The 17,599-nt window shown below is 47.3% G+C and overlaps 1 protein-coding gene across 3 annotated transcripts in view; it reads left to right on the plus strand.

Annotated features, from left to right (window-relative positions):
• KIRREL2 (kirre like nephrin family adhesion molecule 2) overlaps positions 1 to 14,996 on the plus strand; it is a 63,588-nt gene extending 48,592 nt beyond the window's left edge. Inside the window, exons 8-15 of one of the 3 annotated variants that reach the window (XM_081203521.1) lie at positions 1,161 to 1,288; positions 1,758 to 1,884; positions 2,307 to 2,407; positions 5,660 to 5,858; positions 6,499 to 6,606; positions 8,180 to 8,289; positions 11,260 to 11,343; positions 13,245 to 14,996. In XM_081203521.1, the coding sequence (XP_081059647.1) occupies positions 1,161 to 1,288; positions 1,758 to 1,884; positions 2,307 to 2,407; positions 5,660 to 5,858; positions 6,499 to 6,606; positions 8,180 to 8,289; positions 11,260 to 11,343; positions 13,245 to 13,688 (1,301 nt within the window). In that variant the 3' untranslated portion in view covers positions 13,689 to 14,996. Of the gene's footprint in view, positions 1 to 1,160; positions 1,289 to 1,757; positions 1,885 to 2,306; positions 2,408 to 5,659; positions 5,859 to 6,495; positions 6,607 to 8,179; positions 8,290 to 11,259; positions 11,344 to 13,244 lie in introns of all 3 variants that reach the window. The other 2 variants (XM_081203520.1, XM_081203522.1) reach the window with 2 other exon arrangements.
• The last annotated feature ends 2,603 nt before the right edge of the window (positions 14,997 to 17,599 follow it).

A 17,599-nucleotide genomic window follows, 5' to 3' on the forward strand; every position in this document is an offset into this window, starting at 1 on the left:
AGTGAAAAACACTGAGCAGGGTGGATAAATTGCCTGACTCTGGGGTCACCAATGTGACCTCTGCAAGTGCCCATCAGTATCTCCTAAGTCTCAGTCAATATGGCCTCAAAAATCCACAATGCGTGAAAGACATTTGCTCTTCTTGCTCCGTTCCTGCTTGAACTTGCTTGGCCACCCCAACATGGCCTCCACAGCAGCCATTTTGTGTCACAATGCCACACGCACACCGGCAGCCATTTTGCTCCCGCGGCATTTTCTCAAAAGGCCAAAGCATGCCCACTGTCCCAAGAAGATTGGTGACCCCTGGCCTGGCCTTGTGGAAGGCAGCTTTCAATGTGCCTAAAATGGAGTTTGGCAGAGGGTCTCCCAAGGTTTACTCTGCTTATGGGTAATGTAATTACTGGCAGGCTCTCGCCTCAGAAAGTCCCTTGCCATCCTGTTTTGCCCAACTGCTGTTTGGCTAGTGTAGGTCATGACAGGAATCCTTGGAATTACATTCAGGATGGGTAAACAACCTATGTTTGCCTTGGAAACGATGGAGAGGTGTGTTGCAAGCAATCACTTTTGAGTGCTCTCACAAACATTGGAAGGTTTTTTGAGTACTTGGAAATATTACGGGTGGTCGGTGAGGAACAACTATTATTCCCACCTCTCTCTGCTCCAGCAAAAAGCCTTGTTCCAGCAAAAACAGATGCTCTAGTGAGAGGGGAAAGCCCATTTTGCAAGGGATTAAGATTTTGCACACATACACACAGACAGCAACCGTTATTTTTTTACCAGCCCTGCTGGAAGTGCCCCTATATAAGCTATTGGAGACACCATCTCCTTCAGTTTGCAAATAGGTCTTTTGATGGACTTGACCTTGGCTCAGAGTGTGACAACCCTGCTCAGAATGGGCTGTGTCTGCTTCAGCCCTGTTCACAAAAATTCGAGTAGGGATGCTCATAGATTAGTCAGACACTAGCTCTAAATTTTCACCCCAACCCTAATTTACATGGTCAATGTGCTTCTTATACCCTCTTGCCATGATTCTTACAAAACCTCCAGAAGGTAGCTACTTCCAGTATCGTTATTCCTATATTGCAGGTAGGGAGACTGAGGCTGATGGTCAGTCGCTCCGTTCAACTAACTCTCAGCAACCCCTTTCTTTCTGTCTGCAGTCGGACCTCGCCTCGTCTCTCAGCCAAAGCCCCTGACGGTGGACATTGGTGCAGACGCCTCTTTCACCTGTACCTGGACTGGGAATCCTCCTCTCACCCTGGCCTGGACCAAGAAGGGATCTATTGTGGTAATTGCAGCATCAGCCCCCTGTTCAGATTTTTATTATAACAACAACGAGAAACAAATATGAAATAGAAAGAGTCTAATACGGCCAGTGATTTACACCAGGAGCCCATGCGCCCTGAACTTGCTTGCAACTTTCAAATCATGCCAATTTCCCTTTTTTTTCCCAAAAGTTGGAAGTTAAAAAAACAAATAGCTCTGGGATTGTAATTTGCAAATTACACAAATTTTGGAAGAAGAAAAGAAATAGATCTCGGAGGCCCACATGCCACTGCTTCACTTGCCTATAAACACAGAAGGCAAGAAAGTGAAGGATGCCCTGCCCACTTTGCCTCTGGCCCCGCCCATCGCCAGCATGCAGCCCCCAACAAGTTACCCCCAGGGACTGGGGTCAGGAGAGAGACTCCCCACCCCTGCTGGAAAGATTCCTTTGGTCCTAAGAGAGCCACAACCAGAACTCCTTGTACCAACAGGTGCTGAGCAACGGCAACACTCTGCATCTCAAGGCGGTGACGCAGGAAGACGCTGGTGTTTATGTGTGCAAAGCCATTGTGCCGCGCATTGGAGTGGCGGAGAAGGAGGTGACCCTGGCTGTGAACGGTGAGGGGCCTGGCCTTGTGTCGGGACTGGGTGGTGGGTGTGGCAAGACTGTTAAAGGGTGCAGAGCAAAGCAAAGACGGGAGAGGATTGCAGCTTGCCTTGCCTGGGGACCATAGGAAGCTGGCTTAGCTTAGACCATTGTCCTTCTCGTTCCTACCTGGAAAAGCCAGAGATGGAACCATGGATCTTTCTCCTCTGCATGTATGGCAGATGCTTTACCATTGAGCTATATGCCCTGCTTTCCTGGGAAAGATAGGAGGGAGCCTTGATGAAATCCGCAAGCCTCTACATCTGAGACGCTCTCTTTTTAACCAAATCATAGCCAGCTCCTGTAGCCTTCTAAAACAGTAACTAAGGGATGGGGAGGGGAGAAAGGGCCTCTTCTGTTTTGAACACTGCCCTGATTGTGTCCTCCTTTCCAGGTCCGCCCATTATCAGCGCAGAACCAAGCCAGCAGACTGCGGTGGGAACCAAGGCACGGCTGGAGTGCTTAGTGGGGAGCGTCCCACCTCCCGATAGGATAGTAAGTACTTCAGTCAACTAGCCTTTCCAGACCTGCTGTTCCTTGTCCCTTAACCTGTGTGTACATCAGTATACCTGAAGGAGCGTCTCCACCCCAATCGTTCATCCCAGACAATGAGGTCCAGCTCCAAGGGCCTTCTGGTGGCTCCCTCACTGTGAGAAGTGAAGCCACAGGGAACCCGGCAGAGGGCCTTCTCAGTAGTGGCACCCGCCCTGTGGAACGCCCTTCTATCAGATGTCAAGGAAATAAACAACTACTTGACTTTTAGAAGACATCTGAAGGCAGCCCTGTTTAGGGAAGTTTTTAATGTCTGATATTTTATTTTTTAAAAAATATATTATTATTATTATTATTATTATTATTATTATTATTATTATTATTATCATTAATTCTGTTGGGACCCGCCCAGAGTCACTGGGGAAACCCGGCCAGCTGGGCGCATTATAAATAATGAATTATTATTATTATAGTATCACTTTGCAAGCTCAGGAATTCAGCATTCTGGAAATCTCAACTTTTAAATCAAGAGTACGCAGGTTTCTAGCCCTCTGGAAGTACATAATATTACATAGGCACAGCGGTTATTGGATAGCTGTTCTTAAAACATGTGTGCATCAGCGGCGTAGCGTGAGTTGTCAGCACCTGGGGCAACGCAAGTAATTTGCGCCCCCTAACCCGGGGCAAGGCAAGTAATTTGCGCCCCCCTAACCCCTAACCTGCGAGTTGCCGCTGGCGCTGCTGCCCAAACGACGCCGCTTGCCCGGAGGAGGAGGGGGGCAGAGAGGCGAGGAAAATGCAACACCGCCCAGCAGCTGCAGCAGCACCGGCGGAGGCGGGGCTGTGAGGAGGGGCTGCCTGGCGCGTCCTCCGCGGCGAGCGCTGAGAGCAGCTGCCTGCCGGGCGCCTTCAGCCCGGACGCGCGCACAGCTCGTCGGTTCCGCGAGACATGCGGCTCCGCTACAGCCTGCGCCCGAGGCTCTTCGGCGACTCCAGAGGCAGCGAGCGCGCCCCCCCCAGATGTTGCGCCCGGTGCGGCCGGCACCCCTGGCACCCCCCACGCTACGCCACTGGTGTGCATTTTTTTCTGCCCATCTTGGGGCAAGCTCTGGCAGCTTTCACTATAGTTCCAAGTTGAATTTCACTATTTCTTTATTATACAAGTATCTTCATCCTACCTTTCAGCTGGGAAAAGTGGGAGGGAAGTGATGGTCAGGACTGCTTATAACAAATCTGACACGAGCGCATTATAAAAATGAAAGCACATCAAATCAGGGACGAGCTGCAGCAGATAAAGCTGCTGTTAAAAATAAGGATTGGCTCAATGAGCTCTTCAACTCGTGCTCTACAATGGAGTTATGGTCGTTCCCCAACCAAAACTGCTTGCGATATCCCAAATGCAGTTATGCTGCAGCTTCAGGGTTGCTCTGAGCTGAGACGCGTTCTGAGCAGGCTCTCCATCGGAGGGTGTGGGGCTCCGCCAGACACAGCATTGCCCTTTGCCCCCTTCCGCAGTGGCAGAATGAATTGTGCAAAATAAGCAGCTCAGTGTGCAAAAGTTGCTTAATCTGCAGGATTTATATGGGTCACTGAATTCAGCGTTTCTTGGCCCAGAATCCTAATGTTCCTATCCCAAAGCACACAGCATTCTGGCCTTTTAATTTCTCCTTGACCAACTAGAGGAGATCCATGGGGTTTTTTATTTTTGCTTTTTGTCCGGTTCAGATTAGAGTTGCAGGGCTTTGTGGGGAACTTTGGGGCTTCCAGTTGTTGCTGAACTGCAACTCCCATCATCCCTGGCTATTGACCATGCCTACTGGGGCTGATGGGAGTTATAGTTCAGGAACATCTGGAGGACCAAAGGTTCCCCACACTGGAGTTCACCTTTGCCTCTCTGTGCTGTTATTTTTTCTGGCTGAAATCTCCCTCCACCTTCTAAAAAAAAACAACCTACCAGCTAATGAGTCAAAACATAGATGCCGTGATTCCTCTTGGGCAAATAGCTTAAGGGGAGGGGTGCGGTGTTAACCTGAGGGAACAGCATGGAGGGGGAAGGGTTAAACCCCCTCCTCCAGTTCCAGCCTGAATCAGGATCCCATATGTGTTTCCACCTGCCTCCAGATGGCAGATTGCCACCCCCACCCCTTCCCAGATCAAAGGTTTTTGAGAAGCTGGTGGGTTTTTAGAAAAGGGGGAGTGGGGGAACCCTGCATTCTTGAAAGTCAGTGAATGATACAACTTGGATACACCAAGCAGAGCAAAGGTTTATTGACTTTGTTCCCACCATGCCGAGAAATCCTCAGAGGGCCTAGCGCTCCCCTTGCAGCTTTAAATCACTACGCAAGGTGCCTATTAACATCTGGAGAGCTATTTGTGGGTCGTGACTGATTGTGCAGTTCTGGTGATTTCCCAGCCCCCTTCTACGTGAGAGGCAGAGATCAAACAGATCTGCAGCAGCCTGGACAAAATAAGCAGATATTTGTGTGTGGTCTATTTTTCTACATTGCACACAAGAATTTTTCTACGTTGTGCACAAGAATCTGAAAGATTCTTGCATGGTGATTTTGGTGCACCATGGGTTGTTAGTTTATGTTTTGTTTTGTTTTTGCATGGTGCAAACAATCCTATTTTTTCCATAGTATTTTTTTGTACAATGCACGTGATCAGCCAGCCACAAGGTGGAGGAAATGCCACATGGAGTTGTGTTTCTAAAGAGTGTGCATGTGACAACTGTCACACATGCACTGGCTCTGGGTCAAAACCCTCTGAGTCTCCCATCTGCCTACCAATGGCATAAGGATACATTCCAAAGTGCTGAATCTCTCCATGACAACCACCATTGCCGTGACCTTTCTAAGGTGTACAGCAAATAATGAATATATGACAAATGCAAACAGTATAGCCACAAGCCAGCTCTTTTAGCACACCCACCCTCCTGTTTTGCTTAGCATCCAGCCTGATAAAGTCTTCTGGCAGACTCAAAAGCTTGCTCAATAGTTTGTGACATTTTGGCTGAGCATAATGGGGAATTTTGCAAAATTAAAGGGTAGCCGTTTAACCCGTCACCTTGCAAGTTGATGTAACCTCCCTCTCCCTCTGCTTGGCTTATTTGGTGGATATCTCTCTTGCTTATTTGTCATGCAGTGTTTGCAGGTAGCTCTCCCTTAGGTCCAGATGTTGCGCCCCTGCCCACCTCCGTCCCAATTCACCACTGCTGTTCATAGCCTTGATCCTCTCCCTTTCCTCTTGTTGCAGGCCTGGGCGTGGGGCGAACGGGTGCTGGATGCTGGCTCGCTGGATCGCTTCACCGTGGACACAGTGGTGACGGACCAAGGGGTGCTCTCGGCCTTGCTGATCGACCCGACCCACGATGCCGACTTTGCCCTGCCCTACAACTGCACGGCCTGGAACCGCTTTGGTGCCCGCTCTGCGGCAGTCAGCTTGCGCCGCCAAGGTGAGGCTCCTATCTTTGGCCAGGAAGCCTGGGGCAGGGAGGGAAGACCTGCAGCCCTCCAGATGCTGGCAGACTCCAAACCCCATCAGCCACAGCCAGCATGGCAGGGACGATGGGAGTTGTAGTCCAATGGCATCTGGAGGGCCACATTTGTATTCCTCTAGGTTCTTTGGACCTTAATTTCTGCTTATCTTTTTTTTTTAATAATATTTATTAAAAGTTTAAGAATTAAAGAAAAAAAGTAAAAAAGAAAGAGAGAAAATTTCTGCTTATCTTTTAATGGGGATGCCCAGAGTATATCAGGCTAGAAAAATAATATTGTGGGGAATCCCAGAGCAGGCAGTATGGGTGAGCCCTTAGAAGCTGCCTGAGGATGCCAAGTGCTGACCCAGGCCCTGCCACTACTAGGCCACGTAGTGTCAAATTCAGAGCAGGGAGATCTGAGTTCAAATTGTAGCCACAAACCTCCTGTGGGCAAATCGCTGTCTCTCAGCAGCCACAGAGTAGTTGCAGTGACAACATGGGATAATGAACCCTTGTAAATTTCTCCAGTTCCTTCAAGAGAGGGCAGGGCTACCTAATACGACAAATAAAAAGTGTGTGTGTGTGTGTAAATAACCCATCTTATTCTCATCAGAAGTCCTATCCGTCCTAATTTTGGGTACCTTGGCTGCCTCCGGCGTTGCTGCTCTCCTTCTCCTGGTGGTTTTCTTCTCTCTCTGCTACCGGCGCAAGCGCTGTGGGAAAGGTGAGGATCCCCGCAGCCCCCTCTCCCCCCCTCCCCTTGCTTTGTAGATTGTTCCAGACTTGAAGTGCACCTGGAGGACTAAAAAGAGCCTAGGGAGCCTGAATTGTGTTTGAAGGAGGTGACACGAGCCGGAATAGCACAGCAGGGAAGAGAAGGGAGGCTGGGAGGTCAAGTCCCAGCAGGAGGCTTTCTGTTATTACTGGAGAGGAGGGACCATTGCTCAGCACACCTGCTCAGAGCACATGCCTCACCTGGAGAAACTTCTGTCTCCAATGTCTCCCAGTTCAAAAGGGGCTCCAAGACCTGTGTTTGGCGAGCTGGCACTGCCAAGCAGAGTGAGCAAGACTGTACCAGATGAGATAGATAATAGGGATCAAACCTGCAACCTTGGTGTTATCAGCACCATGGTTTAACCCACTGAGCTATCCAGGCTCTAGATAGATAGATGATAGATAGATAGATAGATAGATAGATAGATAGATAGATAGATAGATAGAAAGATAGATAGATAGATAGATAGATAGATAGATAGATAGATAGATGATAGATAGATAGATAGATAGATAGATAGATGATAGATAGATAGATAGATGATAGATAGATAGATAGATAGATAGATAGATAGATAGATGATAGATAGATAGATAGATAGATAGATAGATAGATAGATAGATAATAGATAGATAGATAGATAGATAGATAGATAGATAATAGATAGATAGATAGATAGATAGATAGATAGATAGATAGATAGATGATAGATAGATAGATAGATAGATAGATAGATAGATAGATAGATAGATGATAGATAGATAGATAGATGATAGATAGATAGATAGATAGATAGATAGATAGATAGATAGATAGATAGATAGATAGATAGATGATAGATAGATATAGATGATAGATAGATAGATAGATAGATAGATAGATAGATAGATAGATAGATAGATAGATATGTATCAAGCAACTCAGTAACATTTCAAGTTTAACAACCAATCACGCCACCTACGACTTCCCCTCTCTCCCTCCATGGTTCTCCCAAAATTTCAATTTATGTTGCACATTATAGTTACTTTTAAAACAGAAAGGTCACCCCCCCACACACACACACACACACTGCTGTTCTTACTCAAATCCTATCTGCATGGGCATCTAGGAGCACATACTGGAAAATGTTAAATCTGTGCCACTAAACAGTAGATTAAAGGGCTCTGATGCCCCAGCGTGGCAAATGCAGTTGGTTTTTTTTAAAAAAAGAAACAGACTTACTGCAGTTCATAAATGGACTAGTTTGAGGGCAGGATTCTGTCCCAGCCCTACCTTGAGGTGCCTGGGATTGAACCTGGAACCTCCTGCAATGTTGCACCACTCAGCCATGCTGCCCTGTATAAAGGAGCAGACATTCAAGGAAGCACAATGGGGCCTAAGGTATCTCCTCCTGTGATACCTTCATGTGTGCGTCCATCCAAAAGCTCAAGTTCTGTGAGGCAAGGAGGGTCATCTTTGTGTGGAGCTGCAGGCAAGGAAGACCGAATTCATGCCTGTATCTGTCACTCTGCCTTTTCTGCAGCCAAGCGGGGAACGCAGCTCTCCAAGGCAGACATCCTGGTGCAGATCACGACCAGTGAGAGCAGCCCCAGCCGGCCGAGTGAAACCGAAGACGATGCCAAGGAGCCCATGGTGAGTAGAGTCAGTGTCATGATGCACTGCCCAATGACTCAAAAGGTACTTAATATACATGAAAGCACTCTCTGGAGGTCCTCTCTTGCTTAGCCTATGGAACAGAGGTATGGAGCCCATCACCCTCCAGATGTTCTGGGACTCCAAGGGTTGTTGCCAGCTAAGTTCTAATCCGAATAGACCCATTTAAATTCATGCGCCAAAGCTAGTCATGTTCATTTATTGCAATGGGTCTCTCCGAATGGGACTGTGCAACTCCACAGCCCCACCCAACACAGCCAGTTAGGGCCAGAGATGATGGAAGTTATCATTGAGGTTGAATCCTGACAAGACAGAAGTACTGTTGGGGGGGCAGGTGTGGGGGACTCCCTAGTCCTGAATGAGGTAACTGTGCCCCTGACCCACAGCTGTCCATGGAGGCGCAGGTCAGTTCTGTGTCCAGGGCAGCTGTCTACCAGCTCCATCTCAGCCTCCATACGCAGGCTGAGATCCTACCTGCCTGCAGACTGTATCGCCAGAGTGGTGCATGCTCTGGTTATCTCCCGCTTGGACTATGGCAATGCGCTCTACATGGGGCTACCTTTGAAGGTGACCTGGAAACTACAATTAATCCAGAATGCTGCAGCTAGACTGGTGACAGGGAGTGTCGAGTGCCGAGACCATATAACACCAGTCCTGAAAGACCTACATTGGCTCCCAGTATGTTTCTGAGCACAATTCAAAGTGTTGGTGCTGACCTTTAAATCCCTAAATGGGTTCAGCCCAGTATACCTGAAGGAGCATCTCCACCCCCATCATTCAGCCTGGACACAGAGGTCCAGCTCCGAGGGCCTTCTGGTGGTTCCCTCACTGCAAGAAGTGAGGTTACAGGGAACCAGGCAGAGGGCCTTCTCAGTAGTGGTGCCCACCCTGTGGAATGCCCTCCCATCAGATGTCAAGGAAATAAACAACTATCTGACTTTTAAAAGACATCTGAAGGCAGCCCTGTTTAGGGAAGTTTTTAATGTTTATAATGCTGTATTGTGTTTTTAACATTCGGTTGGGAGCCGCCCAGATTGGCTGGGGAAAACCAGCCAGTTGGGCAGGGTATAAATAATAAATTATTATTATTATTATTATTATTATTATTATTATTATTATTATTATTATTACTACTACTACTTCAATGCACAAAGCACACAGCCTGCTAAGAATACAAGTAGAGCCCTTCTAGAGTCTAGCATCCCTTTCCCACTAGTGGGCAAGCAGATGTTTCCGGAAAACCCACAAGCCTCCAGTATTCAAAAGTGCAAGTGGGGCATACAATAAAATGTTGCATGGTGGAGTGCTGGGATAGCTTAGCCAGTAGAGCATGAGACTCTTGACCTCAGGGCCATGGGTTTGAGCACCAAGGTGGGCAAAAGATTCCTACATCGCAGGGGGTTGGACTAGATGACCCTTGTGGTCCCCTCCAGCTCTACAAGTCTACGATTATGTGCTCTTCAGGGTGTCTGGCCTGCCAGCCAGCCAGCCATACACTTTCCCAATATATCCCATTCCCCCTCCTACCTGGTTTTCCATTTTTCTCCCCACTCCATTAGTTAGCGAAGTCTGGGCTCTCTTTTTTAATGCTCAGTCCTCACTGGGTTGTTAGAGGGTTTTGCCAATGACCAAGAACTGGCACTCAGGTATACCTAGGCTGCGACATGGCCTCTGAACATGGAGGCTACATTGCTCCTGTCATGGTACCAATTTGTTCTACCCGCCATGAATTATTGCCTAACTCTTCTAAAAGGCCATCTAAGCTAGCAGCCATCCTTGCATACTGATAATTAACCAAGACTTGAGCACTGCAATGCGCTCTTTGTGGGGCTACCCTTGTGTCTGGTCTGGAACCTCCAGCTGGTGCAAAATGTGGCAACTAGACCATTGATTGGGACAGGCTACCTACCACCAGCACATGCTTCAAGCTTATACTGGCTGCCCATGTGTTACTGGGACAAGTTCAGGGTTCCTGTATTAATTTGCAAGGCCCTTAACAACTTGGGTCAAGGCTATCTTAAGGACTGATCCTTTATATCCTGGCCTGACCACTGAGATCCTTCGGGGAGTCTCTGTTGGGGTCCCCCATGACTTAACTACTAGAAGCCCTGAATTCAGTGTTGAGGGCCCAAGTCCATTATATAATAATGCTCATAATACTTATAACTCCCACGGGCACCTTTCTTGCACTTCACACACATGACAAAAGACTTCCTTGTTTCAGCAGGCATGTTGGAGTAGGGATTGCCTTTATGGCAAACTTTAATGTTTTGTTGTCCCATTTTCTTAGGATTGTTTTTAAGCACACGGCACTTAGAAATGCAAACAATGACTTAAATAAATGTGCCATGTCTATTAATTTCAGCAGTCTAAACCAGTGATTCCCAACCTTGGGTCTCCAGCTGTTGCTGGACTACAGCTCCCATGATCCCTAGCTAGCAGGATGGTCAGGGATGAGGGGAACTGTAGTCCAAAAACAACTGAGAAACATTGGTTTAAACCATCCATTGTGTCCTTGATCAATTTCATCAGGCACCCATGCCCAGGTTCTAGTAGGATGAGAGAGAAGACCTCTCTCCACCCTTTCCATACCATTCAAAACTCAGTAATAATTTGTCTTCCCCCAGCCCCACCTCCCTTAGACTGGTCACTGATAGGACAGGAGGGTTTGGGCTGTTAGCCAGAGGTGGGGGTCTTCCCTTGAGCTTAAAACAATGTACTTCTGCCAGCCTCATTGTTTCTCTGAGCCTGCAGATTATGCCCCTGAAATTAGGCCTGTGAGGGAATGGCCCTCACAGCCTGAACGATAAAGAGAAGACAAGAGGAGGTGCTGTCATGGATCTCCACTGTCTTGCCTCGCCTGGTCCTAAGGGACCTAAAGAACTCAAGCCAGGACAAGGAGGGCATTTTATATAGGCTGCTCATCTTTCCCCCTTCATCTCCCTCCAGGCCACAAGCAGTGAGTCTCCAGCTACATCCCACACTGAGCACAGTGAGATCCTGGAGGATGACGAAGGGAGCCAAGAGCTGAAGGTGAGCTCAGCTGGGACTTTGGGAGGCTGACCGCTCTGCCTACCGTACAAGAGCCCTACGTCAGGGTTGGCCAGACAGTGGCTTCCAGATGTTCTTGGCTCCATCTCCCATCATCATCCCTGACTGTTGGCCAGGCTGGAAGGGGCTGATAACATCTGGAGTCCAAACATCTGGAGGGCCACAGGTTCACCACCACTGCCCTAAGTATACCTTTCTGAACCTCTTGGAGACCAAAGAGTCACACGAACATTTAAAAATGCCTTCCTAATCCATACCAAAAGCTTGTCCCATTTTCTAGCTATCTGTCTCCTCCAATAAGGGCATGGGAGTAATAGCCATCTCCTCCTCCTTTACAAAAAATGTTTAATCATTTAAAATACTTCTTCACCACCACCAAAGATTTCAAAACATAAATACAGCATAAAAACCAACAAATAAACAATAGATTCTTAAATAAACAAATAAAATATTGTTATATTCAGCCAAGCAGAGGCAGGTGAAAACCGTTTTTAAAAGAAGTGAGAAACGAAGTAAGGCAAAATTCCACCTGAAATGTCACCTAAAATGCATAGGACTTGACAAGATTGTAATATGGGCACCAAATGTGCCTATTTGGAGAGGGCATTCCAGAGTGTGGGTGCCACTGCAGAAAAGGCCCTCTTCTTTTTTGTAAATACATAAGGCAGCTCAGTTAAAGCCAGGTCCCAGTAGTTGAAATTTAGCTCCCCAGCTGTAGAAAGGGACAGAGAAGTAGCTGTCTTGAGTGCTATGGTTAAGCAACAAAATCACATCAATGATTATTATGATTATTTGTCATAATTGTAAATGGCCCTTCCCCCAAAAGAACCCCTGGGCAATGTACAAAAATGAATAAATGAAAGAACTGCACCAATGATTTTAAAAACATAGTTAAAATTTGGTGGCAAAACCCAGTTAAAAAAACAGTCACTTGACAATTGGCAGTAATCCTAAATTGGTAGTATACAGTCGTACCTTGGATCTCAAACAAATCGGCTCCTGAACGATCAAAATCCAGAAGTGAGTTTTCCAGTTTTCAAACAATTTTCAGAAGATGAACATCCAGCATGGCTTCCGCAGCTCTGGGAATTTTTAAGCCACTCGGGGAATTTTTAGCTCTCTGAAGAATCTCCAAACAGCTCTTGACACCCTTAACAAACTGCAGTTCCCAGGATTCTTTGGGGGGAACCATGACTGCTAAAAGGGGTCTAACTGTGCTTGGAAGTGGCCAGAGGTGGTTTCAGCCTGGGTCTCCTAAGTTCCAACCACTACGCCTCACTGTCAATTCTCTCTCAGATTCTTTGCATATAATTATTATTACATTTTCTGTTTTACCATTGAAAATACTCATTTTACATCCTTAAGATATCAATGACTTCCCTTCTTCACTTTCCATAGTTCATTTTGCATATCATAAATCCCTGTACATTTTACGAAAGCAATACCATTCAGTATTCCATTATTGCATCCATCAAAACTTCTTTACGCTGTTGAATTTATCTTAATGCTGCCAGCGTTTTCAGCTGTACACAATTCTTTCCCATATACAGTGGGAGCTCAGGTTACATACGCTTCAGGTTACATACGCTTCAGGTTACATACGCTTCAGGTTACATACTCCACTAACCCAGAAATAGTGCTTCAGGTTAAGAACTTTGCTTCAGGTTGAGAACAGAAATCGTGCTCCGGCAGTGCGGCAGCAGCAGGAGGTCCCATTAGCTAAAGTGGTGCTTCAGGTTAAGAACAGATTCAGGTTAAGTACGGACCTCCGGAACAAATTAAGTACTTAACCTGAGGTACCACTGTATTCAGATTCTTTGGGGCACATCCTGACATTTGCTTCCCTGGCATTCCAATACAGATATGTATTTTTTCTTCCATAGGATCCCACCAATGGCTACTACAAGGTGCGTGCCCACGAGGAACCAAGTTTAGTTAGCAGCTTCTCGGAGTACACGCCGGCCCCCCGCCCATTGTTCGGGGCGACCTCTCTGTACCCTTCCACGGGGCCAGTCCAGCCCAAGCTGTACGAATATGCTCACCGCTATACCCTGGGCACGCCTGGCTCCCGCTCAGCCTACGACCCCCATGAGCGTCTTTTCCCCCAGGAGAACATCTACAGTGGGACGGCCTACCTCACTGCACCCTATAGCCGGGCCTTCACCAGCTACGTCAAACCGAGCAGCTACGAGAAAGCGGAGAGCGGCTACGGGCAGTCGGACCAGGCCAGCAAAGTCTCGGGTTGCTCTCGCTTCTCCTACACGTCCTTGTCCCAACAGTCTGACTATGGGCGCCCCGCTCACCAGCGCATGCAGACCCACGTATGACTCGTGCCCGTCCCCTGCCAAATGCCGGTCACCTCCGGAGAAAGAGAAAAGGGAACGGACTCCGCTCACTTGTGGCTAACGGACTCGGAACTGCCAGGGTGATAGACTTGCGACCCTCGCTTTCCTCCTGAGGGTGCCCAGTTCTCTTTGTGTGTATATCGGTGGGGTGGGGTGGGACGGCGGCAGGTAGCTGGCTCGGCAGCCAAGATGGCCGACAGCCCTCTCGCCATCTTCTGACTAGGACCAAGCCCATCTCCCTTGGGCAGCAAGGAAACCAACATCCTGCCTGCCTTCGCAGAGTGAAGAGTGGGTTTGAAAACGGCGGAAAGCACACTGCCTTGGCTGAAACAGAGGACAGACTTTCTGGGGAATCTGTCTTGGCTTGTAAGAATCCGGATTCAAAATGGCGGGCATGGCTGTCTGTCAGACAAAAGCAATGGCGTAAGAAGCTAGTGGGTGCTGAAAACGGTACACAGTAAGGTGCCGGGACAGTGACGGGACTACGTGATGCTTGTTCTCTCTCCTCACCCTGAAACAGAGCTGCCTCGAGGGCAAATCCCCTGCCGTCAAGGCAAGATTCTCCACCAGCCGCATGATTCTGGGAAATCTCCAAGCATGGGCCCCTCCCCAGTGCTTGCCTTTTAATTTTTTCCTGGCTTGATGCTGTGGTTTAAATCATTCCCTCTGCCCCCCTCTTTAGCTGGGGTGTCTCCTAGACTCCCGCCCATCCCCTTTAATTAAAGGCAAGCAAATAAACCAGGCACTGCTCTTCGAACAGGACGGCACCTGCACTGCACCGGACTGACAGGGAGGTGGCGATAGTGCTCAACGTTTATGCCATTTTAAGACTTACCAGGACTCTCTTTAGGCACATTTTAAATGACAGGATGATGCTGAGGATTAAATTCCAATTATTAAAAAAGCCAAGGATGGGATGTGGGAGGATATAGGAAGCCAAAAGCCAATGGGATCTGTTGATTTCATTTGTGGGATTCTTTTTTCTTTTCTTTCCTTTTCAATAAGTTATTCCTTGTTATTCCTTTTTGCCTTAAGTGTATTTCTCTGCTCTTGATGGTTCTGACATTTTTGTTTCGATCTTTCCAGAATCGCTTGGGAGTGTTCTAGGGGGTTTTTTTTGAGGGGTATTTCCCCCTGTTTTGCTTGTTTTTGCATTTTTTTATTATTAGACTGGGATTTCACACTAGCACACAACAGTCACGCCTGTTTGAGTGCATTGCGTAAGACGAGGGGGAGTTGTAAATGTATTGCCTACTGCAGAATTCAAATATTTATATTTAATTTAAAAAGCAGGATGGAGTTATGCTTTTGTTATTTTAGCCTTAGAATGCTAGGCAGCGGGACAGAGCACAGATACACACCAGGGGAATTCTGGGAACAGAGGAAGCTGCCTTGTACCAGATCAGACTGGCTGGTAGGGGAAAATGTATCTTACCCATACACATTCCAGCATATATTTGCAACCTATGAGATCTGGAGCCTTTCCTTTTAAAACTCAAAATCTGAAGGAAAAGGTGGGGAACCGTTGGCCCTCCAGATGTTGATGGTGTTAAGTTGTGGGTGAACATATCAGACAACACAGCGATTCTTCAAACAGCTCTTGTTTATTCACAGGCCAGAACAGAACTGGACTGAAGGGTTCAGTCCGCCTGCTTATATAGAGCTCCAATACAACGTAACTGTAACAATTTTCTAAAACTATCCAATCACTGAACGTCACTTTCAATCCCTTATTTGCATAACTGTCTACAGTATCCCCCTGCTGGCCCAGGGTGAGAACTTCAGAACATAACAGATGGACTATAATTAAAGGTCACAGGTTGCCCACCTCTGCTTTAGATTCTCCAAAAGCGGTACCCACATTTGACCCTTTTACAGAAGAACAGATTTCAACAGCATTGGTAAAATCCCCTGTTGTGCAATAAACACTGAAGGTGCTGAACCCCTTTTCTCCTCCACAGTGGGGGCTTCCCCCTAGGATCTCTGACACAGCACAACACCCTTTGGGGAGAGACAGCATCTCAGGTTCCAGCCCTGGCATCTCCTGCTACAAAAACCAAGTAGCAGGCGGATATGCAAAGACCAGGTAAAAGAGGTTTTAGTGAGAAGTAATTTGCACTTCTCAAACCATTACACAACCCAAAATACATCCTTCAAAATCTACGCTTCTCCAAATTTTGCAATGCAGTTTCCCCACCAAATCATGTGAACAGAAATCATATAGCAGGGGGAAGTTTGCAGGCAGAATGCACAGATTAGGGGAAACTACATATGAAAAATGCATTACGTTAGGAGAAGTTGCTTCTGTATATTAATCAAAACTGCATACAAATGTGTTTATTAGGAGAAATCCGCTAAGAAATTTTCCTGAGGATTTGGGAGGGGAGAGCGTTTTCACAAGTCACTACAGAATTGTGACAAACTGAATTTAAGACTGGAAAAAAGAGAAATTGAGCCTCGTCTATCCCCAAGTTACACCGGATGAGAAGTGCTTTATTTTGGGGGAAGGGCAGTGGCAGCACACAAACACTGCATGCAGAAGACCTCGGGTGCAATAGCTGGTTGCAGGTGAACGACGCATGCTGGAGACTCCAGTCAGAGTGGATAATACCAGACAAACAGACAGTTTTACTTGATGTATAAGACAGGTTCCTATGTTACACACACACAACACAGTGAGTGAAAGAGATTTGCTTGCTATACCAAACCCTTCCTGTTTCAACATTTCTTTTTCCACTTCAGCGATATTTCACAGGTTTTCCACTGCGGCATTGCTGCTTTTGAAACCAGATGGGTGGGCGGGTATCTCACCGGCTGGGGGGCGGGAAATGACTGTGTGTGTGAAATCAGGGAAGATCTCTACTTCTCATGAGTGTTACATTAGCCACATGCTTGTGTTGTTTAAAGAGCATTGTCATTTTTATCCTTACTCTCTTTTAAATTGTCTGCTAAAAGTAGTGCTCCTCTTTGCTGCTGGTCTATAACTTGCAGGGAATAGCAGCCTTTCCCACCACCACCTCCCCGCACACACAGAAATGTGTGGTGCTGTGGCAGGGAGTGTGAGATAGTTTTGGTAAAACAGCATCTCAAATGGGTGTCATGGAAGATATTGTTAGCAAGAGGTACTAGCATTGATAGTGTTCCTCACTGCCAGATAGTGTTCCTCACTGCCAGAGGCAGTACCCTTATGAATACAGTTGGTGGGGAGAGTGTTGTTCTGCTAAGGTCCTGCTTGCAGGCTCCTGTTATTATTGTGCTTGATAATGATGATGATTTACTTGCACTTCAGGTTAAATGAACCTTGAGTCCCTTCCAACTCTACAATTCTATGATTCTATGATGTATGTACACACTGGTGAGCACATGAGGTTCCCAACTGTCCAGGAAAACAGCAGCCTGGCCTTTTCCTTTGCGTGGCAAGTCGCCTCCCCCAATGAAATGAAGACACGGACACAATGATATAAGGTTAATGGACGTAAATGGCCACAACTTTATTGATTACGAAAATTGAAGGTATTGGCCTTAGGCATTGGCTCCTATCGACTACCCGGCATGGTGACCGGGAAGGGTTGAACACAAACCGCGGGAGTCCTGTTGAAGTACGCCAACTAGGATCCCACGGGTGTCACCGCTCGGGGGCGTGCCGGGGGCCCAACCTCGCAAGGCTTCGGACAAGGCCACGCCCCCCGGAGTCCTCTACCGGACTACCCCTTCACATTGGGGGAAGGTGATGGCGCTTCCTTCCCCCCCTCCATTTGTCTAACCATTGCCCCATGCCAATGCCTAACCGCCAATGCCGAGAAAGTTGTGACGATTGCTACGAGGTAGGCGAAAAAACCAAAAGGCAGGAAATTGCGCCAACCGGAGTCCATAGCAAGGCCAAGTCTAGCTAA

This window comes from Podarcis bocagei (assembly GCF_964188305.1).
Source record: "Podarcis bocagei genome assembly, chromosome: 7".
Classification (NCBI taxonomy): Eukaryota; Metazoa; Chordata; class Lepidosauria; order Squamata; family Lacertidae; genus Podarcis; species Podarcis bocagei.